Below are 19788 nucleotides of genomic sequence, written 5' to 3' on the forward strand. Positions count from 1 at the left end.
AAACTTTGTATACAGTTCCACCTTAAATACTTCGTATCAAACATATTTAGGTCATTTGTTAATCCCTATAACCATATTTTTGTATTGTCTCCAAGATACATTGATGTTATTTTCACTTTACTGTCTTACGAGATAATGAAAATATAAAAATACTTGTTGCATCTTCTGATCCATGTTCTAGAATTTTGCCCATCAAAAATAAGAATTTCAATTTTTGGGACATGGTTACTAGCTTGATTACTTCTCTTATTCGAACTACCAAACCCAATGTCTTTGGTTCTTGGGTTTGACAATAGTCCTCTATCAATATTTGAAGTAGAGATTGAGGGACTTAGTCGAGCAGCTATTTCACCAATCCGCATTCTGCTTTACAAGATTTCGATGAATCTTTCTAGTTGTTGGCCAAACATAATCAATCATTAGTCCATTATGATTCGGGTTTGCTGTTATGATTCATACATTTCGAATCTAAAATTTAAGAATTTTTTATCCATCTCACGTATATTTTTCTCCAATTTCTATATTTTTTACTGTTCGGACACTGTCAGTTTGTTTTTATTTTTTACTATTATCACAAAACTTTTAAGAATTTCGTTAGAATCGAGCTACTCTGATACTAAATTGTTAGAATTCGGCTTTAATATGTGATTTAACATACTTAAAATTTGAAAAAAAAAATATTAAAGTCGAAATAATTTTGGGGTAATTTGGAGAAATTTAAAATATTTGGAGTAGAATTAGAATTTAAAAAATAGATAGGATAAAATCGAAATTTAAAAGAAAGAAAAGGTTTTAGAAGAGAGAGAAAGAGGGAGTTGAGGGGAGAGTCAAAGAGAGTTAGTGAGAGAGAGGAAGAAATAGAGAGAGAGAGAGAAAGATAAAATATTTTAGAGAGAAAGAGAGAAATATTGGGGGAAAGATGAGAGATAGAAATTTTAGAGAGAGAAAATATGAGATTTTATTTGAATTTCTTCAATTCTTATGTTGAAAGTATGAGGTTCTTTTCGTCCCTTAATCAAATATTATATATATTCAAATTTATTGTACAGCTAAAGAATATAACAAAATAATTATTACACTGTCCTGGTAGAATTTTTAATTTCATATTCATACTTGTAACACCCACCTAAAATTTTTATTTATTAATAAATATAATTTTTTAATTATTTTATTATATTTTATTTTATTTTACTTTAATAGAAAAAAATTGAGTAAATTGATAAATGATTAAATTAAAAATAATTTTAGAAAAAATTAGTGAAAATTTAGGTTCTGGAAGATTTTTGAAAGAAAAATCGGAAACCAAATGTCAAAATGCAATTTAAAAAAATTGCGCCACGTCAGACGTCCGGTCAGCAGTCTCGACCAACCAGGATAGGCCAAGTGGCAGAGGCGCTAATGCGGAAGGCCACGCGGGGGGAGCCACGTAGGCGATCCGCGTGCGCGCAATCAAATGACTGAGGTTTGTTCCCGCGCGCACGGACGGCTGAGAGTGAATCGCGCACAGACGGCCTAGATTAGATTGCGATGAACGGCTCAGATTCACTCTCTATTTAATCACGATCAGATGGTACATATCAAAAGCGATGGACGGTGCAGATCAAAAGCGGATTGATATAAATAACCTCATCCGCACCCAAACGCTAACCCTAGCCGCCAGTACCCCTCGCTGGAGAAGACAACCCAGCCGTCGAAGAGCCGGCCGCCGCCACCCGCCGCCGCACCGGAACCCTTTCCGACCGCCAAAAAGGTAAAAAATTTCTCTTTTGCACGAAATTCAATTTTAAACCAACTCATGGCCAAATCGGAGTGAAAGAACTGACTAATTGGCCGCCAAAGCCTGACGCCGCCGCCACGGAGAATTTTACAAACCGCCTCCGATGAGACCCTTTTCAATTCTTGTTTTGTGTAATTTTTTTACTATTGTGATCACTGTTTTCATCTCTACAGGTTGACCGAAGCGAAACACCCAACCGCAATGTGAGCCAAAGGAGCCGCCGCACTGGAGAGCCCCGCCGCCAGTGAGTTTCGATTTTTCATATTTTTTCGGCCCACCGAGGCCCTTTAGTGTGTGTGCTCGCAGGAATCGATGTAAAATTGATCGAATTCGACCGAAAACGACCGGCCCGAGGCGGACCGCTGCCATGTCAGATTTCCAAAATTGGCCGAGTAGGCCCTGGGACTTATTTTTTGGTTTATTTGGAACATTTATAGGTACCATAAGCGCGTTTTAGTTCCCGGAGAAAAATTCAGAGAACCCAGAGACCACCCGTAGGTGCAGTAAATTATTTAGCTTTTCGGTATCAAATCAAGTAAGGACCCATCACCCTATTTGCTATTATAGAATTGAAGTTTAAATAAAGACTAATACGGTATTTTTATAAATTAAATAGATGTGCATAATTAATTACAGATCGCTAATGAAGCTCGAACCGGACATTATTCTCGATGATTTATTTTACGGTCTAAAAGCATGATAGTATCTGACTTATCTATTTTATGGTTTAAATGCATGTATTACTACCTTACTTGACCACTGTTTGATTTTGGGATTTGAGATATGATTGCATTACTGGATGCATGTTTATTTATTTATGTGATTATATTTAATTTGATAATGGAGACTAAGGAAAAATAGGAAAGAGGTGTGATCAAATAAACAAATAGAATGACAGCCTTACTAGATATCCTGTGAGATGGTGGATGGACCGGGTACATAGGGAATCATACCGTGAACGTTGTCTCATACCGGACAGGGTATGAAGATTTGGTAATTTGGCGCTCATACCGGACGGGGTATGGGGACGGCCATGTAATTGAGGTTGTTAAGAAAAATGGTTCACATGTAGCGGGGACACCCCCATGAACCCCAATGGATGCTAATAAGCTGATGAAACGAGAAACGGTTATGATTTGGTTTATTGTTAATGAATATGAATTTATGATATGTTCTATATTGCTGATTGTGCACGAAGTTATGATCTGTATGGTATTATTGTCTCTATAGATTGTTTTCATAAATTTCACAATGGTAAGTGAACGGTAAATGATTTTATGATTGATAAACGAATTTGTTAAATTTAGTGCTCCATTAGTTATTTTGATTTTCTACCAACATTTGTTTATGTGCCAGTGATATAGTGTGATATCCTTACTGGGGTAGTGTAGCTCATCTTTATTTAACCATTTCATATCAAGATAACCTGGTTCCAGAGCCCGATCCGCAAGAAGATTGCGAGTAGATGCTAGATACTTTCTATTTTTTATTACTTTTCTTATTTCTCGTGTTTCTTTCTGAGAATTCATTCCGTAATGTTTGTTTAGTACTTTTCAGTTATTGTATAAGAGATGTAAATGTTAACTTTTTATTTCGCTTCCGCACTTAAATTATTATATTATCTATTTTTGATTTTCGGGGTCGTTACAGTACTTTATATTCAAGTTATTAATCTCGTACCTTAAATTTTTTTGTAGTTGGAATTTAACTTTTTCTTTTTAAGTGGAAATTAAATTTTTAGTGATAAATTATAAAATAAATTATATTTTAGACATACTAATTCATTAAATCTATATTAAATGAAATTAATAAAATAAATAATAATCTATTTAATATCAATTAATAAAAAAATTATATTTTAATAACTAAAATAATTATTAATTTCGAATTGAATCCTCCAAGAATAAAATTTATTTGTTACAAAAAAATAGCCCAGGGACTCTAACTGACACAATTAGAATGAGAGTAAGAAGTAGTAACCATTTGAATAAGAAATGAATGTATATATGAAATATAATATAATATATATATATATATGTATATTGGTGTACTCTTTCCTCAATTGCTTAATTTAATTGACCAATTGTACTGTGTAAGTAAAATATAAAATTTAACATTGATTTGATTATAAATCTCTAATTATTAATTATGACCCAAAATTGCAAATTAACTTTTTTTTATTACTGGAATTTAGTATTCCTCATTTAATACGTTTTTATTACAAAGTTAAATCTGTTTCAGTTTCATGCAAATAATACTCATTTATTATTCTAAAAAAAAAAAAGTAAATTATTTTCAGTTAAGTCTTACATATTTGACTGAATATTGTATATATATTATACAATTTTTGAATGTAAAAAACTTTATGGTAATTTACAAACTACACATATATATATATAAACCCAGAAAACACTTTTTTTTTTTTTGTTTTTAATCATACCAGATCTTGTTACAGGTTGACCCATTTAAATCTATTACTTGATCAAATGAATATGTAACTAAACTAAACTTAAAAAGAAAAATGATAAATTGATTGTTATTAGAAATTATAATTATTTATTAAGTTCGTAAATTACTTAAATTAATAAAACAAATAATAAATTGTTCATTAATTAATTTTTAATTTTTTTTATTATTTTTACAAAATTTTATCATATTCGGTATGAATTGAAAGTTGGACATTTGAATGGAAGATCAAATTGAATATAATTAGACTTAATCCTGTTTGATTTGGTTTTTTCACTTGTAACTATTTAATTCTCTTCTAAACATTAATTTATTATTTTGGCTTATTTTAACATATTTTTTTTTAATTACATACCAAACAAGTTAAAAAGGAAAAATGAATGTTTAAAATAGACATAGATTTTGAATTAAATCAGTAAATTGCAATAAACTGAACCAAACTTACTCTAATTTCCTTTTAAAGGATAATATAATAAGCAAAAACCCAGTATGTAGATCTTTGCAGCTATTCTAAAACACTACTTTTGTATTGATGTAAATGTATGTATATGTATATACATATATATATATATGTATATATTGGTCATCCTTAAAGCCAACATGTTTTAATTGTGTAATTTAGTTCATTAAGAAAACAGGTTGACATAGATTTTAAAGACTAAAATATTGCGTTACCTTTGACCCTCAATTACAAGACCAATTGTAATAAGGACAATTAAATTTTAATATTGATTTAATTATATATGTTTAATTATTAATTACTACCCAAAATTTTAATTAATTACCTTCGTATTACTACTATTTAGTTTTGCTCATTTAATACCCAACTATTACAATGCTGTTGCCCTTAATTCAAATTAATTTTCAGTTTCATATAACTAATAATACTCCATTTCTAATTCCCCCAAAGATTTTGATCTTCTCCTTGACAATGGAGTTTGAAACAAAGGTAGGAGATGAAGAAGATCATCACCATCATCATCTTCTTCCTACCCACCAGCAGCCAACTTTCTTCTCTGATCATCACAGTAATTACATGAAACCCTACACGAAAGATGAGTTTCTCTTCGAACCTCCATTGTCAAAGGGAACATTTCTTCAAGATTTCAACCTTCTTGATGATAATCATCATTTTCATGGCCATCATGGGCCATCTTCAAATCTCATATTTGGTGTCCAAACACCATGTTATGATCCTTTTGATGCTTATACCTCATATGGGTGTTCAACCAATTTTGATTTTTACGAGTCTAAGCCGTTAATCTCAGAGATCAATAACGGACATGGCCATGTCATGGATAATTTTCAGAGTGGAGAGTACATGAATCTGCATCATCACCACCATCATCATCATCATCTTCAGTTGGGAAATGTTGTTGATCATATGAATCAGTCAAGTAATGTAGGGTTTGATTACCCATTAGTGAAACCCATGAATTTCATAGTGCCAGATGAAGTTTCGTGTGTATCTGCAGAGGATGATTACTACAAGAAAGCTGATATGCAAAAGAATAGGGTTTTTCCTTGGAAGAAGACATGGAAGACTCGCAAAAGGAATACTATAGTGAAAGGCCAATGGACCATTGAAGAGGATAGGTAATTTATCAAAATATATATATATATATATATTGATAGAATAGATGATAAGATTCTAACTCGAAATCAACTCTAAAATAAAAATATTATATCACATGAGTTAAATATTCTTGGCATATATATATATTCATATTATATGGTGATTTATATATATGTATATCGAGTTTAGTGTCATATATATGTTGATATTGATTAAGATGCTTATATATATATATGTATGTGTGTGTGTATGTAGGCTTTTAGTTCAACTGGTTGAAAAATATGGAGTAAGAAAATGGTCTCACATTGCTCAGATGCTTCCTGGGAGGATTGGAAAGCAGTGCAGAGAGAGATGGCATAACCATCTCAGACCTGATATCAAGGTTTCATTTTCTAATGCCCTTTAATTATGAACATTTCTCTTTCATTTTTTCTCCTCTTCGTACTATTTTCCCTGTCTGCAACCTAAACTCAATGCATCAAAAACCCTACATATATATATATATATATGTACATGCATGCGCATGTATTCATCAATTCAAATATAATGATAAAGCTACATTAGGGGCTGAATATATATATATATATATATATATATATATATATACATACACACGCACACATATACACACATGTATTAGGAAACAAAGAGTTTCTTTAGGGATTGATATTTATTTGCAAATTTACATATCTTTTTCATCAATGCTAAGAACAGCTTTCCAAAGCTGTAGAACTTAATTTGTTTTAAAATATATTATACATCAAATTCTTTCGAATTAGAAAAAATTCAATAAAATTCGATTGTTTCTTTTTAATATATGTACTAGTTGAATAGAATATAAAAATAATTCACTTAAAAATTTCAATAAAATTTGATTATTTCAAATGATCTTTTTCCGATCAAATTATTAAGGATTTAATTGTTTCATTTGCAAAACCAAGATGGGAGACATGAATATAATTTCTTTACAAACAAATAATTATATATATATATATTATATTAGTTAATTGTTTGCATGGTTAACTAAATATTCCAGAAGGATATATGGAGTGAAGAAGAGGACAAGGTGCTAATAGAAGCCCATATGGAAATAGGAAACAAATGGGCAGAGATTGCAAAACGACTGCCAGGAAGGACTGAAAACGCAATCAAGAACCACTGGAATGCCACCAAAAGAAGGCAGTTCTCCAAGCGTAAATGCCGTTCTAAGTACCCTAGAGGTACCCTTTTGCAGGACTACATTAAAACCCTAAACTTAGGACCTCCTCCCACTGCTAGGTCAACAACAAACTCCAAACCTCAAACGACGTCGTCCCACCCTCCACTGTTACAGATGCCATGGACCTTCTGCCCAGATGATCATGATGAGGTTCAGGATCATCGCTTGGTGCAGGATTATGATTTCCACGACTTCGGTTTTGATGATAAGTTGCTTCAAGATCAAAGCTGTACCATCGATTCTCTGCTTGATGATATACCCACTTGCACTGCCGATCCTGATCAGAAACATGAGTCTACTCAGATGGACATGGCTCAGTTCGTGGATTTCAAGAAGGAGCTGGATCTCATGGAGATGATAGCCAATGTTTAAGGCCGTTTGACGTTGGTATATACGTAAAAAAAAATTATATATGTATACGTATTGGCCAAACAAGAAGAAGAAAATTTCGTTAAGGTTGATTTAGAATCTGTCTGGGTCCAACACCTTTCGAGAATATTGGAGTCAAGAGAATGGATGGCAAGAAGAGCTTGGGAGAGACTAAACATATATAAGTATTATTGATTTTTGTTATATTGATTACTTACCATTATATAGACAATATATACTGTCAATTCACTATACTGTTATGATGATAATAATAATGGCTAATAACACATAATATTAGTAATAATAAGAATAATAAAACAGTTACATTATTTGTTGTAGACATAATTTAATTGAATTTTGTATGGAAAAAATTAAAATTAAGGCTTTCCGTTAATTTAATTACGTAAAGAATATTTTTTTCCCAATTTTATTATATAAATTTATATTATTATTACAAAATATATGTAATTCCTGAAAATATAAATATTACTTAAAATGAATTTCATGAAATTATTTCTAAGCATTTTTCACCAAAAAACCCATGTTTCATTTTATTATATATAAAAAAGTATATAAGCTAATTTATATTCATAGTAAAAAATAACAAGTGATAATTACCAAAACTTTTTGGATTATGTCATGAAGAGCCAATTAAAGCTAGATGTAGGACTGAAATAAAGAGCACACCAAAAACTTTAGGCCTAGTATATGCTAGCATAAACTCTTCTATTCATGGATTTTGGCCCGCTTTTTCATGTAGATAGAAACAATATGAAATTCAAGTAGTTGACGATCACCAAAAAAAGAAAAACTCAATAAAATGACATCGACCAATTCCCTGCATTTCCTACCAACTGGATTCCACATTGCTGGGTATTCCATTCAAAATTTAAAGGTCATAGAATTGGGGGCCTAAGCTGAAAACAAGTAGGCAGGCGCATAATGTTACCTGACAAGTGACAAAATTAGGAAAGGGTTCACAAAAGAATAAAAACACCCTCAAGAAAAGGAAAATACAAAATGAAATATATATATATATATATATATTAAAGTGCCCAGCCTAACCTAATAAGCAATTGAATTTGCGAATAGAGTAATCACTTTAACCCACTCAAAATTTTCTATGCGGAATCATGCTGTCTTTGGCTTTGGCTTAATACGCTTCACCCTTGAGTATAGGAAGACCCCTGCAAGAGCCACTCCAGTGCCTGCATCGATTTCAAAACAGGGAATTAACAACTGATGTTTAATATTCTTCCATTACAATACCACAGGTAAATAGTGTACCAAGGGTGTTGATAGGTGAGACAGGTGTTCTGAAGAATAGAACAGAGCTGACAATGACCACCACCCGCTTCACGCAGTTACCCACCGAGTGAGTAACAGGGGATACTCTTTGCAAAATCATATAAGAGACCTGCATTGTACCACCCATACAAAAATCAGCATCAGATCAACCCAGAACAGGAGTGTATATGTTATCTCAAAAGCATTCAAATACTACTCCCTCCCCAGGACTCGGGCATGTTTATGACCCCAAAATTTTTATCTTGTGGATGATTGAGAATTTCATGAGTACATGTTTATGTACTGTAGGAAAACTTAAAGAATATGGCACCGTTCAGAATCCAGGATCCTCTGAGCAAAAGAAATCACAGGACTTCGTAGGTGAAACAAAAACTAGAATCAGAGTCAAGTTTCTCACTGATTCTATCAGTCCAAACGAAAAAGAAATAGATGCATCATTGCCACTATATTAAAAATACTCAATGGAATATTAGGAACTAGCAAGACTGGAAGTATGTTCAAACTTCAAACTTTCCATCTCAGCAAAGAATGGCAACATGCCGAGTCAAACAAATGAATATTTGGTTTGATATTTTGAAACTGTGTCAAGCTCAATTAGACTTGTAGCCTGATTTCGAATATTATTTTAGGTTCCAGTCAGCTAATTTATTAGAAACAGAGTTTGCATAAGATTCGAGAAAAGTTCGATAAGAACCTGAACCTCAATGAGCTAAAACTCGAATAAGTTCAAAATATATAAAATCAAATTTGATCAACTTAATGAAGAGCTAGTTTAACATCCTATTTACTAAATATCTTTAATATACAATTAAAATGTGTTCAGCTGTAAAACATACTATACATTTGCAAGCTTTTGACCCAAATACATATAGGCTCAAATTCAGCTTATTTAATTAAAAGAACTTATTTCAAGCTTGAATAGGACAAGACTTGGAGTTTTGATCGAATTCAAACAAACTTCAACCAACCCAAATACAAAATATTCACAAATATATTTGGCCTGTTGCCACCCCCAATGCAGTTACAGGCACACAGATGAAGCAAAACTCTCGAAACTGCTAGTTATTAAACTCATGTACAAATACATACATAATCCAATGAGAAAGAAAGAAGAGAGAAAAAAAAAAACACTAATGCAGAAAGTCTTACCTGCTGGTACGCATGGAAGCATAATGCAGCAAGAAGAGACCATTTATAGATCTGACTAACATTCAATCCCTGTTATGATAGAGAATGAATGTGATAAGTCATAGAGTGACATAATGACCATGAATTCCAAGCAAAAGCAAAGATATAACAAACTGTACAAGTTTTGAGAAACTAGAGAAAAACTCACAGCTGATTGCAGATACTCAGGAGTAAACTTAACACCTTCCATAAAGAAAGTCACAGGAGCTAACAGGATAAAGGACATGACTGTTATTATCGAGAAAAGGGTAATGTTGTCCAAAGAATCCTGTTACAGAGCAAAAAGTTAGTGATGTGCCAAGAGGAGGTATGGGAACACAAACAAATCAGATAAGATAGTCCAATACATTTGAGGAGAGTTTGATACAAGCAGCTGACTACTAAACTGGTTTATCGCAATGAATAAGTAAAGTAACATCCAGTCAGAATCAGAAATTATTAGAGGTTTGATAATCTAAACCAGTCTGAATTAGACCAAATTTTTTTAAGAATTTAAAGCTGCACACTGGACAGAATAAATGGATGAGCAACCCAGTGTGTATCAAGACCTAACCTTTTTAAAGACAATAACCAACAACAATGAGATTAAAACACCATTTTAGACCTTGTAGCAAGTATCCTAACCACTGGACAGCAATTATTTCAAAAAAAGAAAAGACCTTGTAGCAGTCACACTTTGTTGAAAGTAACAAAAAATCGACCCCAAAAGACTCGCCCAATATCTAAAATATTACATATATATACACACACACTTTTTCCTTTTTCAAGATGGCTGCAGCTGAGGTGTAAAGAAGAGGGAGATTATTTGTACTCGTTCTTTTTCAGGGTTTCAAGAAGCAGAACTAGATGTTTCCTTTCTTTCCTACTTTATTTTCTTCTCAAGGCTACTTCCATGATTCTTGGACAATGCAATCATATAATTCTTCACCATTTCCATCCCTAGTACTATTCAACTGACAAATCCAAAGGCACAATGGAGACTTGAACGAGATTTTTTAAAACAAAAAAAAAAGATGAAGTTATTTTTAAGACTAAAAAAATGATGAAACAAAGATATGAAATTTTTAACAAAAGAAAGCAGATCATAGAATTGAAGGAATTCCAAACTTCTACTTGTAGAGAAAACTTTCAAAGTCCCTAGATACAATGGGGTAGACAATTCAAGACAGTTAGATTACCTCTTTCTTAACCATAACCTTCTTACTAAGGACATTACGGGATTGGTTTGTCAAGTTGGAAGCCATCGCACTCCAAAAACCAGCCCTGTTACAAAAACAAAGAAATCAAATGTTAGTTTCACAAACTAAAATAACCACCTCAGATTGTTTCTAGATAATACTTCTTTGCACCATATGTAATCATAACCGAAAACTCAAGCTGCAAATATGTTTACCAGTTGAAAGAGGCTTCAGTTACAGATGCAAGTGCCACACCACCAACAATTGGTATAAGGGAACTAACCACCCAGATAGTAGGCATCTGTATCAGAGCAATGATAAATGAAATCAAACTAGAACAACTCAAAGTGCAGTTATTAGTTAATATCAATACAAGAACCATCCATTTTTCTCCCAAATAAATAATTTTGACATGCTAATCTTTGATGGTGGTCATGCAACAAAAGAAATTGGGAACTACAAGCAAACATGTCCACAAAACTTTGAATCAACAATTGCAACTGAAATGAGCACAACAGTTCACCAATCCACTCCATTGTCTCGAAATGATGCAAACATATGATAAGACATCCAGTTGAAAAAAAAGGATAAAAAGGTCCTTACTTCCCCTAGAAACATTGCAGAGAGCAGAACAGAGAAGAAGGGCTCCATAGCTTTGACTGTGTGAGTAAATGAAACAGCCACTTTGCCAAGACTCATATTAGTAAAAAGGTTTCCCAGTGTGTGCACCACTGCAAGTGGCAGGATAGCTGCAAGCTGTCAATTGAATAAGCTGCACTAAGCATCACTTCCTAAAAGAAAAAATGATTGGAAACAAAAAAAGAGCTATGACACATAAAAGTACCTGGGCACCAGTGACTTTCGGCTTCTTATAGAGATTCAGAGTCCACATTAAAATGACAAGCACGGACCCGATGGCAAATTGAACAAGAGTCACGGTCACTGGGAACGGGTACTTTTTCAACACCTGGAAAGGAGAAGACATTAGATAACTGATTTATTCTCTTTAGTATTGCAGCACGATACATACAAGCATCAATGCCAAAGAGACCAATGAGTAAAATTTATGCATGCCTCCGGTCATCTTCAACCAAATAACCCCTTACCGCCAACTTTTCGCTTGTCACTATCCACTTCTTTTATCCGTTTCCTATTTTTTAAAAATCGAATGCAACAAAACGAGCTTTACTGGATATGAACACTTTAAGAAAAGACTTCATCCAAAACAATCACAAATATCAAGAATAAGAATCCATGCGAACTTCATTTTCGGCGTGATCTAAACATTTCAACCTCAAAAATCATATAATTGGACATATTTTCCCCATCATCAGTCCATTCGATGGGCGTCCGATTCCAAATAGGAAAAGAAGAATGAAATCACTTACAAAAAATCCGAAAATTAAAATGAAGAGACGAAAAACACGGACATCGAACCTGCTTGTTGTAAATATTGAAGTAGATGTTGAAAATGTACCACATGGCAAACAGCAATCCAAGCACGAGAGTCTTGGATACGCTCTCAGACTTCTCGCCCTCGCTAGCGGCCTCGGGGAAGGCATTAGCTCTGACATGAAAGCGGTCAGCTCGGGCCTCGGGAGAGAAAGAAGGAACATTGGACCAGGGCCGGAGCCGCGAGGCAGATGAGGACAAGGACCAGGAACGACGTGGCAAAGAAGGAAGCGAAACGGCATTGAGAGGTGCGGCGAGATCGTGTGATTTAGAAGTAGAAGAAGAAGAAGTAACAGAAGAGAAGCGTAAAGGATCAAATCTAGGGTTCTGGAGTGAGAGTTTTCGAGGTCTGAGGAGAGGAAGAGAGGGAGACAGAGTGAATGCCGCGCTCTGCATCTTTATCCCGTCTGTACACCTCTCTGCGCGTGTGTCTTCTTCTCCGTCGAGATCTGAATGAGAAAGTATGGATGGGAGAGAGAATTTTCTTTTCAGAAAGGAACGTTGGAGAGTCCGCCGAGAAAGAGAGAGAGGTTGGTGTAACAGCAGGAAGAGCAACAACTACAAATTACAAAATCTATTGATATTTTTTATTAAAAAAAATAATAATAATAATAAAATTTAAAACGATGTATTGAATATTCCAATTAATATTTGTTTTTTATTTTTTTATTGAGAGAGAAAACAAATAAATAATATCTAAAAATAGAGAGCTTTTTGACAGGTGAGGAGGAGGCTTGGTTGGTGGGGTAAAATGGAAAACATGCTTAATCAAAAAGGTCCAGGTTCATTAGCCACTGATTGTTTGGTAGCGCCAACATTTTTATCCCCGTCGGGGATACGAATCAAGAGGCATGCTCTGCTTTCTTTTTTCTTCAGTAGGTCTAAACGGTGCGTATCGTGCTCTTTCGGTTAACCTGCTTTTTTCCCTGATTAATGTAAGTTAATCTAAATAATTAAGTAAAAAATAAGACAAGAATTACAGAACCATAAAAATGATAAGGAATTAAATAAGATTGTTTTCAGTTTGAGGATGAAATTATGGAAATTCAATCTTCACAGTAAATAATTGCTTTTTTCAGTTGAGTTTTCCTTCTTCGTTACATTCTTTAAGGTAGTATTTTATAAAAATATCATGTCAGCATTTTACGAAAAGTCTTTCATTTATGCTGAGAAGGAGTTGAAGATAAAACAATCATCAACTTTAAAAATGGAAGGTTGAATAAGCAGCCGGTATAGCAGATGCATTGAGCTAAAGTATGTATTAACAGCACTTCATGTTCAATCAATACATCAGCTTTCATTCTGGCACTAGCAGACAACTGGCAGAGAGAAGAGAGAACCTGCAAGTTGCCATTATTGCTCCAACGCATACTTCTGCTGCAACTCGAAACATCGGCTTAAACCTACAATGCAACCAACTAACAGGGAAAAGCATAGCAAAAAGTTTTCTAATCCTACAAAAGATTTGAACGAATATGCAAATATCAATCCAGAAATCTAAACAAATAAGAAGGCGCTGAGTGTGTTATTTCCAATATGATTTGGGTGGTTTTCTAATACAGAAAACCACACAAGTTCAGTAATTTTCACAAACTCAAATCCAGCAGACATAGAAACATTAAATTAAATCGATTCCCAGCAGTTAAGGGAAATGACAATTGCAAGTGTTCACATACATATCGTACCATTATTTTTTCTTAAGACATGTATACTTGAACACTGGCAGTTTTCATTACATGGCAGATAGGACAGACTTCAATAAACCCTTCACAATCTGTACACAAGCACAAATGTCTACACGGCAATAATAATACAGAGACTTCCTTAACCTTGCAACTTCGGCAGATCATTTTCTTATTTGTGGAATCTGACTTTCCAGATCCATCCACAAAGTTAAGATGGTTCTGATTTGTGTAAGAGGCTGTATCATCAACCTCACTGTCGCCACAGCCTTCCTTAGCATGCATTGCACCTTGGGCCATGACCTGCTTCAGATTGCTCCTTAGAACGTTGACCATAGACTCATTGTATTTGGCTCTGCACTGCCAGGACTGAACCTCCATACTAGCCTGCTTTATTCTCTCCACAAGTTCTTTGTTCTTGCGGCTCACACTTTCTAATTCAAGATCCTTTTCTTGTAACTTCTTACCAACCCCTTCCTCTACTGCACTCAGGAAAGAAATTGTGTGCCTATGTTTCAGTTCCCGCACACCTTTCATGATATTCTCTTCCTGAGTAAACAAATGTCGATGTTAAAGCTACATCCCAAATGGCATCATAATATTATTGGTAATTAACTAATTATCAGTCAGATATAAAGCTTTCACAAGCACCAGTGAAACCAAGGTTTCACGTTGAACCACTTGAAGTTGCATGGTTCAGGGCAATAAGCAATTCATTAAACATAAATACGAACTGTCAAAAGGTACTTCACAAAAACATATTATGTATTGTCAGAGTTACTAAGATAAACATCAGCAGAAACTAACAGGCCAAAGCATTTACACACAACAAACACACACTCGGTAGCAGAGTTCAAGAACTGAAAATAAAGACAGAATATGAAGCCACATTCCTCAAATATCATTAACCCATAGTTGTCCCTTAAACCTCGGTTGACTAGGGCCAGAACAGTAGAAACTGACAGAATTTTGATTCTTGGAATCAGATTATTTACCTGAAGTCTGATATAGCGATCAAGTTCTTCTTTCTGTCTATCAATCTCAACCTTAATATTGTCAAGAGATGCCATAACTGGCAGACCCCCGTTCATGCTTTCACTCACAGAGGTAACAGAAGAATTGTGCTCATCCTCCTCATATGAAAGTCTCAACCCAGTTGATACAGGATTTGGATTCACAAAACTACAAGGTTGACCAGATTCATCTTGATGGAAGTTCTTGTCTAAAGGCACATGACGCTTTTGTTGTCGAATAGTTGAATCTGCCTCCCTGCCTCTCTTTACAGGACAGTCTGTACGCATTGCATGTTCATTTCCCATGTAGTTCAAGGAACCCACATTGCACCCCGCAGGGACTAAAAAGAACAACAATAATTTATTTGAGCAAATTAATCAATCAACAGGATGGAACACATATTATAAACAGGTAGGACCCTAATTTTTTATCCATAACGCATATAATAGCAAAAATGAACAATAGAAACCATGCAATCAGAAGCAAAAGATTACAGCACATTTCCATGTATGGATAAGGAAGGATTCTGACTTTACAAAAAGTATTTTTTTCTCCACCCAGAAGCTTGTAACAATTTCATTGTAAAGATTACCCCCAATCTAGTTCATGAACTTGCCTTTATTTTTATTTTTTGAGTGTCCTTGGTCTAACTTTTGCACCCTAAGACTACACTCTTCCTACCAATCTTAAGGACACACTCCCTACATATGCTTAGTACATTCAAAAAAAATTTTCTCCTCAGAGTACTAGCTAGAATAGTAAAACTCAGACAATCAACGTGATCGACGTATAAGGGGCACATCCTTGCCAACCGGAGTAATCCTTATGGGTAACATGCCTTTATTTTAGATGATAATACTACATAGAAATTAAAGAAAGTGAATTTGCTGTATCATTTCCCCATTCTAACAATAAATCATTATGGTACACTAACCATATTGTGCCCATTTAACTGTTTGACTAACCATGTTTGCTAGATTAGATGTCTACAACATCCAAAAGTTTATAAATATTGCACCTCACAAACCAAACATTTCTTACTCTTAGTCTCAGAAACTAGTTGCATGACAACTTTATGCCACAAAAGTAGCTTATTGACTTTTAAGCATCCATAAGATCTTATCAAAACCTCCAACCCAAACCTAGGAGCTCTACCGCATTAATCTTGTAATCAGTGAAAGTAAACACTATAGTGATTTGAAGTTTTAGTTAAAGTTAAGTGTAACTTAAAAAATATAAGAAAACATTCATGTCCTACAATTTTAAGGTGAAAATTAAATCTGACACAAGTTTGGATGAACTAATAGGGTCAATTGTATCTTCCTATATCAAACTTGGCAATTTCCTACTGGATTATTTTCTTTTTCTTTCTTTTGAAATCCATCAATTAGAGGACAGACATGCTAATATCTATCCTGCTGAAGCCAGGGATACAAAAAATGGCTCTACCATGCCAATCCTGACAAACCACACCCAGCCCAATCCGTTCATCATTATCCAACAACGCATCTGTATTTAATTTGAATATCCCTCTGGTGGACATGTCCATACAGTTGGATTACCAGAATGGCTTTGTTCCCATAGACTGGTTTTGCACTATTAATTGCCTCATCAAATTCCAGCAAGCATGTTTATAACTTCATAAATAGAGAATGGGGGGGGGGGAGAATTTTTCGCTCTTATGGAGCCACTCATTTCTACTCCGCCACAAGCCCCATAACGTTATCATAGACCAAGTGCGGTGCTTATGGGCAACAAGAAGATTAGACCATAACCAATACCCAAATGACACGTAAAGTTAAGCACCCCTTGCAGAGGACATATTTTCCGCCATGTTCTCACATAAGCAAAATCTTCAAATAGGTGCTCCATTTCCTCTGTTCACCACACATCTCGCATATTGTATCTACAAGCATACCTTTCTGAGCTAACCGATGTTTCACTGGTATGGTACTTCTGCATAGGCTCCAAACAAAGTTACAAACCTTTGGCATTATTGTCATAATTTCCACCACTTTGAACCCTCCCCATCAGAACATGAATTTTGCCTCCCACTATTCGTTTTCAACCAGGCATGAAAATAGTCACTTTTGACAACATGACCATCTTTTGTTCCTTTCTATAGCAGTTTTTCAGGAGATAATCTACTGCTCAAATGGATACTTACAATACTTTGCACACATGAGGCAAGAACAAACTGTTGAGTAATTGTACGTTCCATGATGCTTGACTTTGGACAATGAGATCTGCCTCCAGAGTAGGGTATTGATGTGTATGTTGGATGTCCAGAAACGGCCACCTGGTTGAGAAGGCACCCAATCATCCTCGCAAATCTCTATTTTCTGTCCATTCCCCACCCACTGACTAATTGCTAGTGTATTCCTGCTGGACTAATTGATACTCTCAAAAACTCTAACACACGAATTCTATAGATTGTGGGGTACTAATGAGATCTCAGTGACACTATTACTATCAATTAGTTGACTAACATTGCAAAAAAAATCATGCTTTAGAAAAATACCTTCATGGTATGCATATTTCTATTATTTTAAAATTTTAGCATATTTTATAAATTAACCCACCCATATGTTGCACGTCCAGAGGACAACACAGACTAAGGAAGATTTATGCAAGCAAAAAATTAAACAATGTGAAGATAGGAGACATATCACAATAGAATAGGAGAAAACAGAAAAAAAAACTGTAGTTTGTAACCAGAAGAGGACGCAATAGTGAAAATTGACAATAAAGAACATAGCACAGAAATCAAAAGAAAATAGATTTGCATTGTCATACGCTCATCAAATACAATAAGACATTCTTCATCCAAAGATTATTCAAAAATATTAACAAACATGTTTTTAACACAAGTAGAGAGCTTTCCCTTTTTTTCCCCGACACGTGAGCTTTCCCTTAATGTACTTCCACAAAGTCTTAATAACTGTCCTCTCCTATCTCTCAACAAATACTAAATGTTCCTACAAATGCTCCATGAATTTTATTTTCAAAAGAAAATGCTCCATGAACATATTAGAAGCCAGCAATTAAACTCAATTTGACAATCTTATTTCAAGCATTAACCTATGTTATTGTGTGATTCACATAAAACTGAAAAGATAAGCAATAAAATGAAAAATAATTATTGATAACACTCACGATTGCCAAATAACTGAAGCTGAGGTAAGACAGTTGCATCACACTGGAAGCGATTGTCATCAACGAAAACGGGGAAAACAAGATTGTTATTATCACCTCCGAACATATTCCTACAGAAAACAAATAAATAAGATCATCGCTGCAAGTAATCCATAAAGTTGACTTAAAAGGAATCTAAACACAAGCAGCTTCACAAGGAACAGAATAAAGACATGTACAGCATTATAACACTACCAAAGACTTGATAATGGGTGAAGCAACTTGAGTTCTGAAGCTTCTAGAAAACGCAAGAGAATCAAATGACGCATTGGCAAAAATATCTTAGATTCCTTTTCCTTGTTGTAATAAAACGAGCTTCCCCAGATTAGAACAATATATTGAATTGGTAATAAAATTTATTTGCAAGGAAGAAAAAGAAATTAAAAAAAAAAAAATGGGAACTTGCTTGTTGGGGATCTCAAGAAAGAGGAGCCCCCACTTAAGCTGAATTCGCAGAAGTAGCTAATAAAAAAGGAGCTTTTCCTTCAATATCAAGACACGAATTTAATTTTTACAGTTTTTCCTTAGTTTTTCTCATTTCTCAGCAACCAAACAGAATGCTTGCAGAGCTGAAAATCTAAGTGCAAAAAACAATGATTTCACGCAAGGGGTCTCAATATTGGAACATGTAGGTTAAATCACACAACGAAAATCCGACCTTAATAAACCAAAAAGGAAATAAAAATAAAATCTGTAGAAAACAATAGCCGGATAGATATTCATCCAATCAAAACATCGTTAAAATCAATATATAAACAAAAGCATGATCCTATCCTCTGATCCAACAATCCTCCCCCCCTCCCCGACTTCAACAAGAAAACCCCTGATTAAACTAAGGGAAGAATATAGAAGACACCCAACCAAAGAAAAAACAGAAACGGTCTAACTTAAAATGCACGAGATAAATAACCTCCAACATGAGAAGAAGAAAAAAAAAAAAAAAAAGAAAGAAAGAAAACCCAAATCGATCACACTAAAATTGAAGACCCCACATAACGAAAAAAGAAAATCTTACAATCTCTAATCCTTGAGAGTCGAGTCTTCCGGGGAAACAAACAGAAGAGAATCGGATCAAAGGCAGTTCCAATAACAGATAGGGCGGGGCGAGAGTGCGATTAGGAAGAATCTGAAGAAAAAAAAAGGGGGATGGATGAAAAGAGAGAAGATGGATAAAAACGAAGATAATGGGTTAGGAAAGAAAAAGAGGCATCACTAAATACGAAAATGGGAAAAAGAACGAATGGTGATGAGTGGTTATGGTGAAGGTGAAGAAGAAGAAGAAGAAGAAGAAAACGGATGATTCCATTTGTACGGGAAGTCTTTGCTGGTAGTGTTGGTATTGGCGTTGCTGTTGATGTTGGTGT

The 19788-nt window shown here is 34.4% G+C and overlaps 3 protein-coding genes across 4 annotated transcripts; 1 reads left to right on the forward strand and 2 right to left on the reverse strand.

Annotated features, from left to right (window-relative positions):
* Window positions 1-5185: 5185 nt before the first annotated feature.
* LOC110812596 (transcription factor MYB98-like) lies at window positions 5186-7620 on the forward strand. Its single transcript, XM_022039415.2, has 3 exons — window positions 5186-5839; window positions 6075-6201; window positions 6856-7620. The coding sequence occupies exons 1-3, from the start codon at window positions 5280-5282 to the stop codon at window positions 7408-7410; spliced, it is 1242 nt and encodes a 413-aa protein (XP_021895107.2). The 5' UTR covers window positions 5186-5279; the 3' UTR covers window positions 7411-7620.
* A 608-nt stretch (window positions 7621-8228) lies between these two features.
* Window positions 8229-13086, reverse strand: CUE1 (Glucose-6-phosphate/phosphate translocator-like protein). 2 transcript variants are annotated; one of them, XR_002539321.2, is made up of 10 exons: window positions 12519-13072; window positions 11926-12048; window positions 11685-11837; window positions 11297-11382; window positions 11082-11166; window positions 10052-10171; window positions 9865-9933; window positions 8695-8824; window positions 8473-8615; window positions 8229-8356 (listed from the first exon to the last, which is right to left on the reverse strand). XR_002539321.2 is itself a non-coding variant. In XM_022039421.2 (9 exons), the coding sequence occupies exons 1-9, from the start codon at window positions 12927-12929 to the stop codon at window positions 8539-8541; spliced, it is 1254 nt and encodes a 417-aa protein (XP_021895113.1). In that variant the 5' UTR covers window positions 12930-13086; the 3' UTR covers window positions 8412-8538. The 2 variants fall into 2 exon arrangements, 1 of the variants encoding a protein (XP_021895113.1); XM_022039421.2 differs by lacking the exon at window positions 8229-8356 and having other exon boundaries at window positions 8412-8615; window positions 12519-13086.
* A 945-nt stretch (window positions 13087-14031) lies between these two features.
* On the reverse strand, window positions 14032-19788 carry LOC110812588 (E3 ubiquitin-protein ligase BOI-like). Its single transcript, XM_022039406.2, has 4 exons — window positions 19440-19788; window positions 18386-18495; window positions 15211-15569; window positions 14032-14764 (listed from the first exon to the last, which is right to left on the reverse strand). The coding sequence occupies exons 2-4, from the start codon at window positions 18489-18491 to the stop codon at window positions 14231-14233; spliced, it is 999 nt and encodes a 332-aa protein (XP_021895098.1). The 5' UTR covers window positions 18492-18495; window positions 19440-19788; the 3' UTR covers window positions 14032-14230.

This window comes from Carica papaya, chromosome 9, assembly GCF_054855325.1.
Source record: "Carica papaya isolate Zhongbai chromosome 9, ASM5485532v1, whole genome shotgun sequence".
NCBI classification, from domain to species: domain Eukaryota; kingdom Viridiplantae; phylum Streptophyta; class Magnoliopsida; order Brassicales; family Caricaceae; genus Carica; species Carica papaya.